At 38.0% G+C, this 19,013-nt stretch overlaps 1 protein-coding gene and 1 long non-coding RNA gene across 6 annotated transcripts in view; one reads left to right on the forward strand and one right to left on the reverse strand.

The window, feature by feature from the left end:
* The window catches only part of LOC106838954 (uncharacterized), a 294,189-nt gene extending 286,581 nt beyond the window's left edge, over positions 1–7,608 (forward strand). Inside the window, exons 3-4 of the long non-coding RNA XR_011497260.1 lie at positions 5,722–5,822; positions 6,567–7,608. This is a non-coding gene — a long non-coding RNA (uncharacterized lncRNA). The remainder of the gene's footprint in view (positions 1–5,721; positions 5,823–6,566) is intronic.
* Positions 7,609–9,076: 1,468 nt separating this feature from the next.
* LINGO2 (leucine rich repeat and Ig domain containing 2) overlaps positions 9,077–19,013 on the reverse strand; it is a 1,114,992-nt gene continuing 1,105,055 nt past the window's right edge. For all 5 annotated transcript variants that reach the window (XM_044756857.2, XM_070495517.1, XM_044756855.2 and 2 more), the window contains one exon: positions 9,077–11,700. In XM_044756857.2, the coding sequence (XP_044612792.2) occupies positions 9,845–11,665 (1,821 nt within the window). In that variant the 5' untranslated portion in view covers positions 11,666–11,700 and the 3' untranslated portion in view covers positions 9,077–9,844. The remainder of the gene's footprint in view (positions 11,701–19,013) is intronic.

Below are 19,013 nucleotides of genomic sequence, written 5' to 3' on the forward strand. Positions count from 1 at the left end.
CTGTTCTTATCAGTCGCTGTTTTGAAGATACCTTGAACTAAGACAATGAACCACTCTTCTCTTGACTCACCAGCCAGGGTACACTTTTCAGTGACTTTCCGTTTCCGTGAACCCATTTTTTCACTCCAGAAGACTCAGGTCAGAACACAGTAGCCATGTGTTGAAACCAGCCCTGGGTTAATACCAGCAAATTTCTTATGCAGGGCCGTGGAAGGCTCTTGAGATCACTGATGTAGAGGCAAGCGGATTCTCTAGGTGTTGCTAAAATAGAAGCTCTAATGTAAATCAAGATGGTGGAACTGACTTGGTAATCTCTTTGCGTGGTACATTTGTTCTGTGTTCAGTGAATTAATTCCCAGTGAGATGTTTGAACTGATACGCAGTGAAGCTTAAAGAAGCTCTAGACACCATAGTATGGATTTGTGTGTGTGTTTAAAGAAGTGTTTATCTAACTTTCGTGAGAGCCCTGAATGTACATAATAGATGTAACCTATTAGTTTTTTGTATATCCAGCTAATAGCCCGTGGCTAAAGGAACAGATTAAATGTAGTGAATTGCCTCTGTGCTATGGTACTAGCGTGCTTGATTTCTTGTGCTTAGGAATAAAATGACTAGTGATGCTGCAGTTAGAAAAGGCTCATATAAATGTTACCTTTGTCTTAGAGTGGGATCTGGCAAATAGATTTATCTCCCAATGCGACAATGAACAAAATTATTCAATATATTCAATTTAGACCTAACTTTTGCAGTCATATATAAGATTTAGGTCTTTCAAGTAAAGAGGTAACGTGTTTAGTAGTATGTTGCTTTTTGTGGAGACTCTCCTTGGTTTTTCATCTCTTGGACCCTGACTCCTTAGTGACTGTGTTCTGTTCTTAGTTTTTCTTGTTAGAGGCCAAACAGAAGAGTGAGAATCCTCAGGTAAGCCACATATTTTCCAACTGCCTTTTCTTTTTCCTTATCTTTCTCCAGATGGTTCTTAGTAATATGTACGTCTGTATGCATGTATGCATGTGTATATGTGTGTGTGTATATCTGGCATTTGTACATTTAGAGAGAAGAATATTTAGAGAGATTTGACATGTCCCAACATTTTGATTTACCCAGTTGAGAGTATTATGGAATGAAACAATGCCTGCATAGCTGTACCAAGGGATTTCCTTCTCAATCCAAATTTTTTGATAGACGGTCCTAATTTTTGCATTTAGTTGTTTATACGAGTTGAAGAAAGGCACCAGAGCGACAAGCCCTAGCCGCCAGGGTTTTCAGCTTTTCCACCAATCAGTGGCAGAATTCTTAGCTAAATTTCCCTTCAGGAATCCCATTAAGGTTGCTCAATTTCTTTCTTAACTTAGCCTTATTCCACATTAATTTTCACATCCTGGGTTTTAGGTCTGACAATGAGGTAATTAGGAAAAGAATATTGGGTTGTATCATAAACTTAACTGCCTTAAAGGGAGTAGGTCGGAACTCGTAACTTTTATTTCGACTATACCAAATGACACAGAAACATTAGCAGCCAGATAGTTGGAGCAGTATGCTCATGACTGAGGCAAATAAGGGGAAAAAACAAACCCCAAAACCCTCCAAAAACACAAAAGTATGATGAGTTTCTAAATTTATGAAGCAGCACATGGCCGGAATGTCTTTCTAAGTACAAAGGCAGAAGCCAGGCTGCTGAGATAAAAGTATGTTTAGCTTTCATTTAAAAATTTGACTTTATTGTATGAGCTTCTTCCTATTGTGTTAAGTACAAGTCAAAGTATTGGGCCCATCTTCTCCCTGATCAGTGAATCTACCGGATAACCTAACTTGGGATTTATTCGTTGGCAGAGGTATGTACCCAACACATTCAAAACCGTGTTCATGAAAAATCTTTGTTTTAGTCATGCTAGTTTAGTAATATAAAATGAAAGCTTGCTATTAGAGGTGTGACTCTTACCCAAGCAGCTCTGGCATTACAAGAAAATCTTCAAGGAGAAGGCAATCCCTCTGTGACGGCAAGCTCTTCATTTTGCAATTAAAGAATAGCAAAGGGGCCTTTTGTGAATTTCCTGCTAGCAGTCTCAGAACTTGAGTATTTGCTGTGCCTGGAGGTGAATCCCCGGCTTTCTTGTCATTTATCAATACGACTTCCAGGTACCGTTCCTGTCAGCTTTGAGCTTCTCCCTCCACTTATTCCCTCTTCACTGGAAGACAGCTAACAAGTTACAGGGGGTGAAGATGATACCGTAAAATGACAGCTCCCTGAGCACATCTCCCTAAAGCTCGTTCCATCAGGTCCCAAAAATGAGGAGAGAGCACCTCCATTCTCAGCAGAAAGATTGCACAAGAGCAGTTTGCACATTTTCCATTCTTTTCTTCTTTAACACTAGACAACCTTCTCTTCCTCTTGTTACCAATTTGTCTGAAGATGAGAGAAAAGATTTTCTCTTTTTAATTTTTGTGCCTTCCTATCTTACACGATGTCTTGAATCCTTGATAGAAGATGTTGTATATATGCCTTGCTGAATGCTTCAGTTCTTGCTCAAATATATTTCATGCCGAAAGTCATATCTATTACTTGCTCATGTAAGCAAGTCACATGAGTTTGACATAATTTTGCAAGTGATACAGGATTTATCTTTACTAAAGTAGAATATCTTTATAGTGTGGTTGATACTACCTAGATCTTCACAAGTCAGACCATGGCCCTTGGTAATTTTGGAAGAACATGATAGCCTAGCTTCTGATTCCTCTGAGTGGTCTCCACCCACCCTGGAGTTAGAATCAAATTCCATTGGACCTGCTTCTTCTCTGACTGGAGGTTATTTGTAGATTATTTGATCTAATAACAGTGTTAAAGATATTTAAGCAACCTCATGTTCCCCGTAGGGCTCATATAACCTACCTCTTTCCATAAGGAAATATTTTCTGATACATGACTCCAATTGTCTTTTATTACATTTCCTTTCTTAAGAATACCCCACTGGATTTAACTGAGATGCCAGATGCTTAAGCCCTTTACATCAGTAAGGAAAATACATCCTCTTAACTAATTTTACATGTTAAGAAAATAAGTCAACTTGTTTTTACATGTTGAAAAGAACATGCCCACAACAATAAATCAATAATAGTGAGATACAAACCTAAATCAAGATACTTTTGTCATTAGCACTAATTTTTTGAATAAAAACAAGTTATCAGGCATTTTAAAAAAGTTTTGTAGGTCGTTGCTTAGTAGCTTCCAATCATGGGATATTCCCAGAATAAGATTTTCATAAAAGACATTAAAGAAAAACATAGACACACATTCTATTTCTTTTTTTCACCTTCTGCTCAAGGTTAACAACTTTTAAAAGTTACATTTTTAAACACATAAAAAAACAAACCACCTTACCCCACATATTTATATATGTATATATAAACAATAGCTTTTTAATTAATTATGATTTGGGGCATTCCATACCATATGGAAAAGATATAAGACAATTGACTTGCATATCAAACAACCCACGTGTGTGTGGTACACCAGATTTTATAACCTTAGGAAAACAGAGTGTTTTCTTCTAAATAGCCTCTAAACAAAGTTTGTTCATGTCTCAATTCCTATCTCTTGTCATCACATAGATATGGATATGAATCACTGTGTGGCTGGACACACATTGTTGTAAAGACTGGGAGAATTTTTTTTGCAAGTCTGAATTAATCTCCTGCTTAATCATTATTTGTTGAGTATGTGGTATTGTAGAGTGTATTGATTATATTACAGTGGAGGTTGAAGATATTAAAGCAATTTCGAATAGGAAGTGTGCAAGAAAATGAAAAAAGTTTAACATGGCAACCAAATTTCTGCCTTTTTTTGTAGAAACAGGCAAAAAATCTTTGACTCAGACCCATTTTCAGTATGGAAAGATATCTTTGAAGCTTATTGGAATTAATATAGTTAACCAATTTAGTAGACTATAAATTTGCATTTTTGTTGTCTTCTAATGGCTATTTTGCATATTAAAGGTAAAGCCTCCCTTAAAATATGCAGAACTCTCTTGATTAAGCCAGCTCCTTTCTCATTCTGCTAAGGCTATAAATAAAGCTTCTATTTAAGGCTGGTATTATATCAACCCACCTGCTTCCAGAAGAGAGAGAGAGAAAAAATCAGAATCACTCAACCTGCAGATTGCTGTCAGCTTGTGATTATGTGAACGGGAAGTCTTAACGTTTAAAGTGTTATGCGAGATAGGCTGGAAGGTGTTTTTTTTAAAAAGCAATTTCCAGTTTAACAATTACCCAAGAATTTCTGAGTACCAATGAAAAAAGACTAATCCCTGGAGAGAGCCTTCATTGATGAGGTATGACAGCAGCTAGGAGGTGACATCGGTGAGTAAGGCAGAGCTGGAGAATGAGGGATCATTTCGATTGTGGGCTCAGGAAAGGAGGCAGGAGTGTGAGGGAATACCAAAGCTTTCCTCGCTCTGTGGGCTCTCTCAGGGGAGTCTGTAGTCCTGGGTCTCTTCCTGCTTCCTGTTGAGGATGTTCTCCAGGGAGATGCGGTGCGGGGAGGGAGAAGAGGATTAAGGACCTTGGCAAGCTGCAGAAGGGCAGTCTGGGGCACATGCAAGGTTTTCTTGAAGAGATTCTCATATTTTGAAAGGGGAACATCAGCTCCAGGTCTGTTTTAGAAAAATAAACCTTTTACAAACTCCTTAATCATGTCTTTTTCTTTTTCTTTTTGATGCAAACATTTTATCCTAGGCAATCTGTTGAAAAGCTCCCACAAAATAAGCAGTTTTCATTCTCTAACATTTTTTGAGAAAATATGCAGCTACATTTACTGCTCCTGAAACAGACAAACCAACTTCAGATTTGAAAACCTGCCATTAATTGTTGACTTAGAACATAGTTTACTTGGCTAAATCTTGCAAGTCTAGACTGAAGCCTGGACCCAGTTTTTGTTAGGTAACGCTGCTAAATATCATGGCTAATCAACCATCATTCGAGCGTGTGGACCTAGGTGGTGAAGCTCTCCCTTCCCTGGGGTCCTACTTGTCCTGGAGTGAGAATGAGCAGGCTCTCTTGGGAATGGCTTTTGAAGGAATTAATGGGAGAACAACTGAGAGATTCATGTCAAGTGTTTGCCAAACTACCAGGAAACACCCTCTGTTCCCTCACCAGAGCATACAAGTCTGAAATCCTCAAGTGAGATAGGATTTCATTCCTTAAGGCTTTCCACACGCAAAGGCTGAATAACTCCCAAGCTCCTCAATCAGAAAATATGAAGAATTTTAGCAGAAAGGATGAAGCTCCCAAAGCCAATGGTGGAAAGTCAATGGAAATAACCACGTACATGATGCACTAGTCTAATGAGGCATGTTTCTAGGACCTAATCCCAGTAATAAAGATGATAAATCTTTACCTATGGACTGAATAGAATGACTAGCTTTGGCTTACAGGTTTTGTTACTAGGTTCAAAAGCCATAGAATCTATTTGGAATAGCTCATGTGAGCTATAAAGGTGACCAGGACATAAGGAACAGGGATAAAAAAGACACAGATGAAAGTTAAAGAAGACCATAATCTTTGATACTTCTTCAGTTAGAAGATAATAACTATAAAATTAAGTTTTGGAAATAGGATTAAAATGGATCCAAGATTCTCTCTGCAACCTTTCTTTAAACCCTTGATGTATCTTTCTGTCAAGCCGTAGCTTTCTAAGCTGAAAATGATGAATTTTTTCTTTCCTAGAAAGCCTCAAGACATATTCCATGTTGTTGAACAGCTTCTGAGCACAGTCCCTGAAGTTAGAACAAATGTCTTGACATAGAGATGAAGGGAGACCTGGAAGGGTAAGTTAAATTACATGGGGCTCTACTCAATGTTCCTTCGAGATCACATCCTCTCTTTTGCAGTTTCTAATATGTATTTGTTCCTACTTGCGTCATGGAAAATGGCAAAAGTCAAGCTTCAATGTAGATGAGATTTAAATAATCTTTTAAAAAAAAGTCATAGCAGACTGTAACTTCCGGGCTGCTCTGAGAACTGAGGAGAGCAGAATATTTGACAGAATAATGAAATACGAATCCACCTTCAACATTGTAGGGCAAATCCTGAATGCCTTTGTGCTACTGGGATGTTGTTGGTGACAAGCAAAGTTTCTGAGAAACTTGAGCAAAACCAGAGTTCTGACAAATGTCCTCAGGAACTAGGACGCCCAAGTCTTGGCAATTCTTGTTTACATTTTCAAACTTTGAGAATATTTGAAAGGCTCATAATTATAAGTGCAATGAAAATGGAAAGAGGTTAAACAAAGTGAGTAATATGAGAATTTGGAAAAGTAGAACTCCCTTGCCAGGAACACATTAGGCCAAATCATTTGGTGAGTTACCATACTCTAATAACAGGTATATCAGACATTTGGGGACCTGGATCAAGTCTCTCAGACTATTAGGGCTCTAGTCAGGGAATTTTTCCTTCAAGAGATTTAATACCTAGAGAGAAAATACTTTTCTGAAAATGCTTAATGCACATATTCAGAGAACTGGTCAACCCAGAACTAAATGCTGAGCCAAACCAACTGCATTTCTTCTTAGGATACTTTGAGAAAAATCCTCTGGGAAGAAGATGACTCAGAGATGACTGCTAAAGGGAAAATTTGGCCCATGTGTTGCTCGGAGCTGTTGTTCTCTACCATGGTCTAGGATGATCTAAGCAAGAAGTAATCTGAAGCCATAAGGGAAAATTCCCATTGTGAAACTCAATACGAGAGCCCCAGAACTACAGTCAATGGAACCCAAGATCAGAGCTTTGTAGACATAAAAAGGAACCTAAGATCTGTACCAATAGTGAGAATGTAGAAAATTAAGTGGCCATTCAGTTAACTGTAAGTCCATTACTATGATGCTTCGGGAGAAAGTAGTAGTCTCCTAGCGATATCTGGCCAATATATTTTTATGATCAGATCACTTATGCAGGTGGTGTATATTTTGCAATCTGTTGGAGACCAATTCAAATAGTAATTTTACTCTTATTAGGAACACTGGGTTTAGAAACACTTCTGAAGAGTACTACTTTAGTCCAGTGTTGACCAAACTGGGTTCTATGGAAGTCTACTTTTTCAAGGTGTTAACAGTTACATCATAAAAAGAAGTGCTTCAGGCTCAACTAAATTAGAGAAATCTCAGGGTAAATAATATTAAGCTGAATTCTTGTTTATAGTACTTTTCAGCAGATTTATTAGGCTCATATGGATTTTGAATCTCCAAGAGGTGGTTACAGAATGCAGCATTTTCCCAACTTATTTGTCTATGGGACTCTTTTTTGGAAGAATGCTTATTAATATTTTAAACACCTGTTGTTCCACGGATCAGAGTATGGAAATGCAATCTTTCTCTTCCAATGGAATAATAACTAAATCTTTTAACTAAATCTTTTCATGGATGGGTTAACTTTAATCCACTTTCATTTGACTAAGATGTTTCTGGTGAATTTTTATTTTCACAGAAAATAGCAGTTGGAATCACAAAGCCCTTTTATTAATTGCTCTCTCTCTTATTTTTGTTGTTGTTTATCTTGGACAATTAGTGAAGTCCTCCACACAATGTTACAAAATAAAGTATTTTCTATTAACTTTTGCAAGAGTCTCTCTCCACTTTGTGTTCTTTTTTAAATTTGGAAGACCCCATTCCATTTGTACACAAGTTGGAAATGTGATAAAATTTACAGCAGATCTTGATTTGTATTGTTAGATATAAATAAGGTAATTGCCATAAGTAGGAAATGAATTTCTCAAAGATCTATGATAATCACTAGGAAAGTCAAATGAAAAATGACTCAAACAGGCAATTCTTCAATCTTTCTGTCTCATTTTTCACCCTTTGTTAAGGGAGAAATGGGCGTAACTGTGCGATTGCCTGATAGGCAAAACAGTTTCTGGAACTGTCACTTTTTTATTAGACTCAATTTAATTTTACTGAAGTTCCTCAAAATTTCAAATACTGAAAAAAGAAGCCAGCTTTTGGAAAGTTAAACCCCCAATCTGATATGTCAAAAACAGACCCAGGAGACCTTCTGCTCCATCTTACATGCTCTCCAAAAGCGGGCTCATTTTCCGGTCCCTCTCAAAATGTGTAAAGTGTAGAAATTTCACATCTGACCTATGCTGCTTAAATATATCACACTTCATGAATACACTCCATAGTCAATTCTTTCTCAGATCATACGAATATATGCTTTGAAAGCCATTCACTCAACAAATGGAATGGAATTTGGCCAAATGGAATTTTGTCTCATTTGAACCAGATCATTGGTGGTAATGGCATGATGCCATCTTTTAAAAAACTATAATGTTTTAACTTTGAGTAACAATCATTAATACAAACTAAATTGGGCAAATACCCTTGGGTCAGAGGAGTAAATGTGTCAGCACAATTTAACATAGTTATAGGGGTGTAATCTCAGCTTTCCTCTGTAGAAAAAAAAATCAGTAAGTGCTTTTTAATCCTCGTTTCTCCTCACTTCTTTAAAAACAAGACAGATTCCTCTTGTCTGCACAAGATAATTTTCAAAATAAAAACCAATATCTACTTGGTAAGGAAGCAGGGAGAAACCCCGAAGCTGCCCATTCAAGGTAACACTGTGCGGATAGTATTTAAATAGACAACATCAGAGCGGCAGGAGCCGGGTGTTTCCATTGAGTGGGAGCAGTCCAGCCTTCAGACGGCTACCACGTTCTACACAGATCTGTAGTTGGATTAACATCATGTGTGTATGGATCGCCCTGGTTTGTGGTGGTATCTGAGAGAAACTCCTTATCCAGAGAGCTTTTAAACATCTGAGTTCTTGATCTCGGCTACGAGGTGACTATAACCCTATGAGCATATGTAACGATTACATCCTCTTCCATTTTTTATTAACCCATTAGTAGCAACGGATGAAAGTAAAACCAAGTTGTGGTTAAACGGACTGTTTTCATCATTAACACCTACCTTGCATTTTACAGGTATAACTAGCGGTGCGCCACCTTCTGGAGAAACCGAGGGCTTTGTTACAGTAAACTGGTCCAGTGTGATATTACAAGTATAAAAAATATTCCATTCTGTATCAAAACTAGGCACATGCCTTTATTTATAGTAACAGAAGTTAACACAGTTGAGCAGTTTTGCCTTGGGTCCTGTTTTCTCGGCATCCTACATCGGACAAATGCAACTTTCAACACATCTCTGCCCATAACTCCAGGGATCTAGTCTCAGGGTTATCTGCATGTAAAGGAAGGTGAAATCACACATGGATCTATAGTGGAGAGTAACTAAAAGCATAACCTCTCATTCATATTGCTTTAAAACATATACAGCATATATGTTTCAAAAAAAAAGAAAAGAAGAGTAAAGAATATATTAATTTCTCTGTGGTGTTGAACCAACAATATGGTATGATGCAAGGCTTTAACAAATGATAATCATAGATACAAATTTTTCTGTAGAATATGTTTTAGACAAATGTGTCTTTTTAATATGTAAATCCTACATTGTAGGTTCTTCCTTTTTATTTTTTCTTTTGTTTTTGCAGTGGTAGAAAATGTTGAATAACTGTCCATGAGCATGAGTCAAAGGTTCAGGTCATTACTGAGATCCCCAGAATGCCAATATTTGCAATGCAAACAATTAGTATCCCACTGTGTGAAGGGCTCTGACACGTGCCTCCCTGCCTCTCGGTGGAGAGTTTCCATAAGAAGTCCTCCTGCTTCCATGGACCCTGCTTTGACACAGGGGCAGCTGCACTAAGATGCCTTTTAATCTAGGAATTTACTGTGCCAGGCTGTCTTACTGGTTACCAACAATGACACAGAAACAATAGTGTGAGTGGTAGACCCTCAAATCATTTTCATGTTGAACCTCCTGGGTCCAGCCACCTCCCCTTCCACAACAGCACCATTGTTTTTTCGGGGCACATATTCAAGGTCAATGCTGTTTTTGTGCTTGCCTTTCCCTCGGCTCCACACAAAAAGGAGGAGAAAACAAAATAAAACCACTCCCAGGAATGTGAAACAGCCCATGGCTGTAGACACTAGTATTGTTTTAAGGTCCAGGGAAAAAGTATTGGCATTGGTGCCATTGAAAATGGTGTCATTGGAGTCGGTCATGTACATTGGGGTCCTGTTCGCATAAAGGAAGCGGTCTGAAGCGAATCCTTTCACAGTTAAGGAGGCTGTGAAGGTGTCATTCCCAGCAGCGTTGCTAGCAATGCAAACATACATCCCACTGTCTTGATCCTGGGCAAAGCGGATTTCCAAGGTGCCATCGCCCAAGACAGTGGCTCTTCCATTGGACTTGGTGGTGATAAAACGCCTTCGAGGTGTCACCCAGGAAATCACAGGCTGAGGGTCTCCATCAGCGCTGCATTCTAACTGGACCGTCTGCCCTTCATCCACTAGCAGATGCTGCAACTTCTTGTCACGGATTTTGGGTTTTTTGCAGGTAAAGTAAAAAGAAAGGGCAGTGCTATGGAAATCCTTGAATGACCTCTCACGAATGGTGTCTGGGCCAGCACACATGGGCTGCTGGCCGCCGAACTGCAGAGTGGGATGCCGCTGCAGGATCCAGAGGAGACGGCAGTCACAGGCCAGAGGGTTGTTATTAATGCTCAGGACCTCCAAAGCCCTAGGGGAGGAGAAGACATTCTCTTCCAAAGTTTCCAGTAGGTTCTGAGACACATTGAGCACACGAAGGAAGCGGAGCCCTTGGAAGGAGTGAGGCTCAATGGTGCGGAGCTGGGCCCCCACTATATGAAGCTCCTGAAGGCGGATCAGGTCAGAGAACATGCCTGCTTCAATAGTGCTGATGGGATTGTAGGAGAGGTTAAGGTGGGTCAGATATACCAGGTGTTTAAAGGCAAGGAAGGGTACAGTAGACAGGTTGGTATTGGTGATCGAGAGGGATGTGAGGTTGAGACCATATAGGCTATTGGCAGGCATCATATCCAGTAAAGGCCAATAGTCAATCTCTAGGTGTTTCAGGTGGAACAATCTTTTAAAGGCATACACAGGCATATTGTTGATATTGAGATGTTTCAGATGTAGGCTGATGAGGCTGCGGAGGTGGGAGAGGGCTTCTGTTGGTACTGCTGTTAGGTTGCATTTCTCCAGGGTGAGTTGCTCCAAGCTAAGCAGCCCACTGAAGGCCCTGTGTGATATATAAACCAAATCATTGTCTCCCACTTCTAGAGACTTCAGGTTATGCAGATCTTGGAACATGTAGTCCAGTAAAATGACAATCTTATTCTCACTAATGTCAAGCTTGGTGAGGTTGGATAGCCCTGTGAATACCCCCAATGGGACCAACTTCAAGCGATTGCCTTTTAGGCGGAGGGAACGCAGGTTGAAGAGATTGTTAAATGCTCCTGGCTCCACATTGGCAATGATGTTGTCACTCAAGTCTATCTCCTCCAGCAGAGGATATGATATGAATTCTTCAGGGTTGACGCTTTTTAGTCTATTCTTGCTGAGGTCCAAGATTTTGGTCTCAATGGGAATGCCCTCTGGGATGGCGATCAACCGCCTTCTGTGGCAGCTAACAGATTTGTTCTGGGCAGAGCACTCGCAGCGAGCAGGGCAGCCAATGGTGGATCCCATGAAGATTAACACCACAGCCAGACCCAGGAATGGCGGCCAACATGATGTGGCCGTGTGAAGCATGACTCCACTTCTTAGTGTACACCTTGGTCACGGGGCTGCAGGAGAAGGGGCAAAAGAGGGCAGGAAGAGAAGTTGAGTTAGGACACAGATAAGTAAAAGGACGTGAATAAGACAGCAAGGCCAATGGAAAGGACCCTGGATTTGGAAGCACACAGATCTGGGCATAAACCTGAGAGTTGCCATTATTAGCCAATTGTCTTGGATAAGTTGCTTTCCCTTCCTGTTCTTCAGTCTTCTGGGTTGTAATGGAGATAATGGGCATGGTGATAGCAGCTTCCTCAGTGTCTGACAACTAGAAAGAGACAAGTACAGTGTCTGGCACAGACTGGGAGCCAAAACAGCGTACATTCCACCAGAGGCTCTATTTTGAACTCAAATGACAGAAACAGAGGTCAATGACGAAGAGGAAACATATTCAGTTTGAAGCAGTGTCTGTGTCTCTCATGTTTAGGATGTCATCCTCTGTTCAAAATGAAGCTAACAGAAGCTTAGTCAACATCAGGCCCCTTGGTTCAAAGGACAAAATAAAGTTACATTCAATGCAAGAGGTCGGGACATTTTTCTTCATATTTAAATTTGTTATTTAAAAAAAAAATTCAATTAGAAGGTATACCTCTTTTGGAATGCAGTAAATTTTGATTTATGAAAGAGTTTTCTTTTGTGAGGTAAACAAAAAGTTCCTCAAAATCTCCTTGTATTCTTTGCGTTTATCATAGAGATGAGGCAGAATCGAGGTACCCTAATGGCTATGATGATAAAAAGGCTTTCTTTAAGATTTTAGGGTAAATGTTGAAGAGTGGGAAGAATCAAAATTTTAAGAAAAAAATGTTTTTAGATAACAAGTGAACTCTCATTCTTTCGTATTCAAATTCAAACCCAGCGAACCTGTAAACTGAAAATACATAGCTATCAAATGAGATCGGAAATGAGTATGTTTCAATGCTGATAGTTAAGCAGGCATTGACCTTACTGCTCAACTGAATAGCAGGAGGTGTGTTGAGCTGTGTTTCTCAATCTGAGACCCCCAGGAGTACGCCTCATCCACAAACACTATATTTTACACAAGGTTAAGTAGTTTAATATGATATTTTTAGATAAAAAGATATTTGCTAAACTTCAATATTCGCTCCTGAGTTATAAAAGAACAAACAGTATAAGAGTACAATTCTCTAATCACAGAGTTTACGCATATGTCTACTTGCACAGCTCTATCTATCTAAATCTAAACAACTCTGTCTGTAAAGAAATAATTAGGATACAACTCAATGGTGAATCACTAGAAAAATGCCCCCAAATGTAGAAACAAGGCAAAGACTCAGAAAGCACTAGCAAAATCGATTGCATAGGAACATAAGAGTTAAAATTATTGGAAAAGATGTGGCAAAGCTATCATCGTTTGTAGATCAAATTACAATGTGTGTCTTGAAAATCAAAGGAAATCAACCAAAAAATTATTAGAACAAATTAGAGAATAAGTTAACATTTTACAAAATAAAAATATTTTTTTATATATAAAAATTAAAAAAATATTACTATAAAGAATGATTTCAGTCACAGCATCCCTGGGGAAAAAAAATCAGTTTCTTTAGACTAAACTTAACAAGAACTACACAAAATTTAATATGAACTATTCAGCTCCACTGAGGAAACAAAATGAAACTTACTAAAAAGACGGATATACTATGTATTTTAATAGATCCAATATTGTTAAGGACACTAATTCTTTCTCAGTAAATACATATATTACAAAGATAATATTTTGGATTTGAAAAATTAATTTTGAAGTTCATTTGGAAGACTATGAATACGTGAATAATCAGAAACATTAAATAGTAGTAATGAAAACAGACTTACCCTACAAGATATTTAAACATAAGTTGCAAAACTATAATAATAAAACAGCATAATGCTGAAACAAAAATATATAGTCAATGAAACAAAGAGTAGGGAATTGTATTTGAAATATATTTGAAAAGTCAGTATATGCAAAAGGTGGCATTTTAATTCAGTTAGAAAAATATAAATGATTGGCTAGACATTTAGTGGGAAAAGCTGCACACTACTTGACTTGCTCAAATAAAATAAGTTCCAAATGAATTAAGAATTAAAATTCAAGAGCAAATAATATACTAGAAGAAAATTCAATAATTTTATAATAAGAGGTGAAAAGAATTTTCTATGAATAAAACTAGAAATCATGCAAGAAGTGAACAGTCTATTTGTATACGTTTAAAAAATAATAGTAGAACAAGCAAATAAACAACACACAGACACACACAAAGGCAATTGCTAAACTGGAGAAAATATTAGACTCGTATAATAGATGACAGATTAAAAGTAGTAGTAAATAAACAGCTCTTATTAATCAATAAGGAAAAGAGGTGAATGTCAATAGAAAATTAGGCAATGAATATAATACAAACTAAAAACAGCTACTAAATACTAAAAAATATGACCAACTTCACTAGTAAGCAAAGAAATGCAAATTAAATAACAGAGGTATATCATTTTTGCTTGTCGGATTGACAAAGCTCAATAATTATTTTTACCCAGAATTAACATGGGTAGAAGGAACTGATAGAAGGAGCATAAACTGGTATAATCTTCAAGATGTTCAGGTATAAAAACCAGGAGGTTAATTGGTATATTAAATTTAGATATATCTAAGTTCAATATTTTCATCCCTTTGAGCCTTTTTTATAATTTTTAAAAACTACCTTAGGGGGCTGGTCTGGTGGTGCAGTGGTTAAGTTCGCATGTTCCACTTCTACAGCCCTGGGTTTGCCAGTTTGGATCCCGGGTGCGGACATACACACCGCTTGTCAAGCCATGCTGTGGCAGGCATCCCACATATAAAGTAGAGGAAGATGGGCACGGGTGTTAACTCAGGGCCAGTCTTCCTCAGGAAAAAAAAAAAAACAGGAGGATTGGTGGCAGATGTTAGCTCAGGACTAATCTTCCGCAAAAAATAAAAAAATAAAATAAAAGTACTTTATTGAGGTGGGATTGACATACAAAAGGCTGTACATAGTTAATGTATACAACTTCATGAGTCTGGAGATAAGGATACATCTGTAAAACCATCACCATAATCTATGCTGTAAACATATCCAACACCTCCAAATCTTATGAATCCTTTTTTTTCTAGAGATGTATAATATGGAAATAATTTAACTAATATACGTAGACGTTTGGTACAGATTCATCTGGCTTCAGTCTGCTCTTTTAATATTTTTATCTTCTTAAGGTGGAACCATAGATCATTGATTTTGGACTTTTCTTCTTCTCTAATAGCAGCTTTTAAAACTTACAAATATCCCCCATGCATTGCTTAACTGCATTTCACAAATTTTAATATATATTTAAAAAATAATCATTCAGTCAAAAGGTTTTTCTAATTTACTGTGCGCTTCCTTTTTTCACTCATGGGTGGTTTAGGATTGAGTTAGATTATTTCCAAGTATTGAGATCTTTTCTAGAATCTTACGGTTTTTTAAAATTTCTATTTAATTGTGTTGTGATCAGAGAACAGATTCTGCAAAATTTCAGTCTTTTGAAATCTCCCGAGATTGTTTCACAGACCAGCATACAATCAATCTTGGTGACCATTCCATGTGCACTTGAAAAAGATGTGCATTTAGGTGGCCCAGTGTTTCGTTGGTTCGAATCCTGGGCGCGGACATGGCACTGCTCATCAAACCACGCTGAGGCAGCGTCCCACATGCCACAACTAGAAGGACCCACAACTAAGAATATACAACTATGTACCGGGGGGCTTTGGGGAGAAAAAGGAAAAAAATAAAATCTAAAAAAAAAAAAGGACGTGCATTTGCTGTTTTTGGGTGTAGCGGTCTGTAAAAGTCATTAAGAATAACATGGTTGGTTGTGTTGTTCAGGTTTTCCAAATCCTTATTTTTCAAAAGTTATTCTGTCAATTGCTGAGAGAGGTCTGTAAAATTCTTCAGCTATGAATGTAAATTTGTCTTTATCTCCCTAAGTGTTGTAGGTTTTTGTTTCGTGTATTTTGAAGCTCTGATATTAAGTACATGTTTGATTTCTGATGTATCGATCTTGTGAAATGTGAAACAAAACAGGGTCACTTATGTCTAAGAGCTTTAACATGGAGCTGGGAAGCCATTAAGGAAATGGGCCTTGTGCAGGTCCTCATTGTCCTCATCGGGCAGAATATGAACTTTTGAACTGAGTAATGCTGAAAGAAACCTGCAGCTCATCACAGGGAAGGACTTCTGCCTTCTTCTAGGTATAGTTTTAGCAGTCAATTATGTTTACCCAAGATTACCTTTCTGCGGACAATTCCAATTAACATTCTGTGTAATGTAAACCTCCCTTTTTTACCTTTAAAAACCCCTGCCTCTTATTCCCTAGTGGGACAGTATTTGGGTTGCTACCTGACTCTGTGTACCTCCAACTGCAATTCTTTGATCCCAAAATAAATGTCTCTCTACCTCTCATTTTGACTCTGTTTTAGGTTAATCTTTGATCATTAGAAAGAGTCCATCTTTGTCTCTAGTAATACTTCTTGTCTTGAAGTCATTTTAAATGATTAATATAGCCACTCTAGCTTTCTTAAGCTTCATGTTTTCATGGTATTTCTTTTTCCATGCTTTCACTTTCAACATATTTGTGTCTTTGTAGTTAAAGAGCTTCTCCTATAGACAGTACATGGCTAGTTCTTGCTTTTGATTCAGTTGGATGATCTCTGCAATCTCTGCCTTTTGTTAGATTGCTCTATTTAAACCAAATATAATTACTAACATGATTGCATTTAGGGAGGCCATTTTGCTATTCGTTGCTTGAATTTTTTTGTTCCTGTCTTGTCTTATTCTGTTTTAATTAATTAGTGTTTAGTATTGCAATTTCAATTCTTCTTTTGACTTTCTCTATATATTTATTTACATTATTTTTATTTGCTGCCCCAGGGATTATAGTACACATCTTTAATTTATCACAATCTACTTAGTTATTATTGAATTGCTTCAGGTAAAATATCTAGTAGCCTTGCAACAGTATAGTTCCATTTACAACTCTCCCACCCCCCCCATCCTTGGTGGAGAGAGATATAGTGAGTTCTAGGCAAAGAAAGCAGTGTGTGCAAAGCCATGGAAACAACGGAGAACACTCTGTGATTGGAGAATTAAAGCAGTCCAGAATGCTTAGAGAGACATGCAAAGAAAACAGGCTGAAGAGGTAATTAGGCGAATGATTTACAAAGGGCTTGCAAACTGCAATAAGCTGTTTGTACTTTATCCTGAGGGCAATGGCAGGCCATTAAAGTGTTTTATGCAAAAGACTGATATGATCAGATTTACGTTTGGGGAAGATTAATCCTTCTGCAGTGTGAAAAATAGATTTACAGGAGGGAAGAACTTGAAGCTGGAAACTCAGGAAGCTGTTGCTTTAATTCAAGCCAGAATAACAGTGGTCTCCCTCAGGGTCATAGGCGTAGGCTTGGGTAAACAGGCTCCAGAGGTGTTTTGAAGCAGAACAGAAAGGTTTTAGTTATGGATTGACTGTGAGGGGTGTAGGAGAGGAAGAGACACAGGTGATTTTCAGCCCTCTGTCAACTGGATGGGACCTGGTGTCAATCACTGAGATGGCAAGCTTAAGAGCAGTAACAGGATGAGGAATTCCTGGTTCCCTCAAATGTGTCCATCACTGGGCCATGACGTGTGGGTTTCCTGGGCAGATTGATGATTTCCTACTCCTTGAAAGTAATATTCTTCAAATACTTTTTAGTATTTCTTTGATAGAGTAGGGAATATGTATTTTCTACTACAATTATGACTCTATGTTCATGATAAAAGTTTTACTACACACTCTATACTTTTCACTTCATTTTGAATTGATGGTAAAGAGTGACATTTTTTGAATAAATTCCACAGGAAAGCACAGTCTTCTCTGGCAGAGTTTCTTCAGTCTACATATCGCCAGTTGGGTAAGGAGGTAAGTGGCGTCCCATTTCTGATTTATTTCAGTGATGGTTTAGGAAAAAGTTATTTTATTACTTGGATCCCTTAATCTGGTTCTGGGTATGTCTAATATGGAAATGACAGTATCTAACTCAATCATGGCTGCAACTTAACCAGAAAGGAGCTCAATTAAGGTAGATTGTATCTAGTATTTTTTTCCTTAAAAATTGGTTATTTGGTTCCAGTCAAAGTAAAGGATCATCACAAAGAAGGATGGATAAACCCTCTGCAAGCAGGCAGCAGACCAGCTCCCTTCAGATCTGGAATACCTCTCTCATTCTAATGCTGTCTTTCAGCTGGGTAGAAGCAGATAATTTTGGGCCCTATCTCATCATAGATCTTTGATGTAGTTTGGAAACTGTGTAGGAAGGTTCTGCTCTATTATTCTCATCACAAATATTTCTCAGTTTTAGTCTAGAAGGGCTAACTCCTGACTCCATTTAGCTTTCGCTGCTAGCAGAAGTCTTGCAATCAAAGCTTTCTTGTAATGTCCGACTGTGACCAAGGTTTGACAAGAGGAACTTCATTTCATTAAGAATAAAGTAGGAAACTAAAATCTGTAGGGAGCTGTCTAGGGCCTTTCCATTAATTCTGATCAAAGGGACTTTCAGGCACAATGATTAGTATCCTTTTAAATTTAGTGTATGAAGTTGGATATTTTCATACTCAGACTTTTTGTCTGCCGGGTATTTCTTTTACAGCTCATTCTATTAATGTAAGAAACACAAACGAAAACATCGGGAAGTGGACTGAAAGAAGCAACATGGAAGAATAGAAACAGCAAAAATTTGGGCTCAGAAATACCTGGCTGAAATTCTGGGTTAGACATTTGTTAGCTGTGGGACATGGGTAGGCTGATAACTCCCTTGATTCTTATCAGCTCCTCTGTTAATTTGTGATAATAAGGCAGAATAAATGTGAGGATTAAAGATGGCGTCTGTAAGATGCCTAGCACATAATAATAGCTGTTGTTATTATAAGTTTTGTGGGATAATAGTTTGGTTTGTTGAAGCAGTACCCATCACGACAGAAAGCATACCAAAGAAAGACATGGATCTCCTCTGAGGACAGGCTAGGAGAATACTGGAAAAGGAGATCCTCAAACAGATGATTCAGTGATAAGGAGAAACGGAGAGCTTACTCGAATGGAGAAAGAGAAATAGAGAGTTTCAAACAGCCACCATTTTAAAAAACACAAATAAGAAAGGAAAGAGGTGATGGTTGTTGTATGTTGTTCAAAAAGAAAGTTTAGAAGAGAAACGGCTGCTTTGATGGATGGTAAGGTAATGATAAATTGCTTAGCCTGGGAATTCCATGATTAATTTAGTTCTCTGACTGGCAATGAACAAGGGCACAAA

The sequence above is a fragment of the Equus asinus genome, chromosome 23 (genome assembly GCF_041296235.1).
Source record: "Equus asinus isolate D_3611 breed Donkey chromosome 23, EquAss-T2T_v2, whole genome shotgun sequence".
NCBI classification, from domain to species: domain Eukaryota; kingdom Metazoa; phylum Chordata; class Mammalia; order Perissodactyla; family Equidae; genus Equus; species Equus asinus.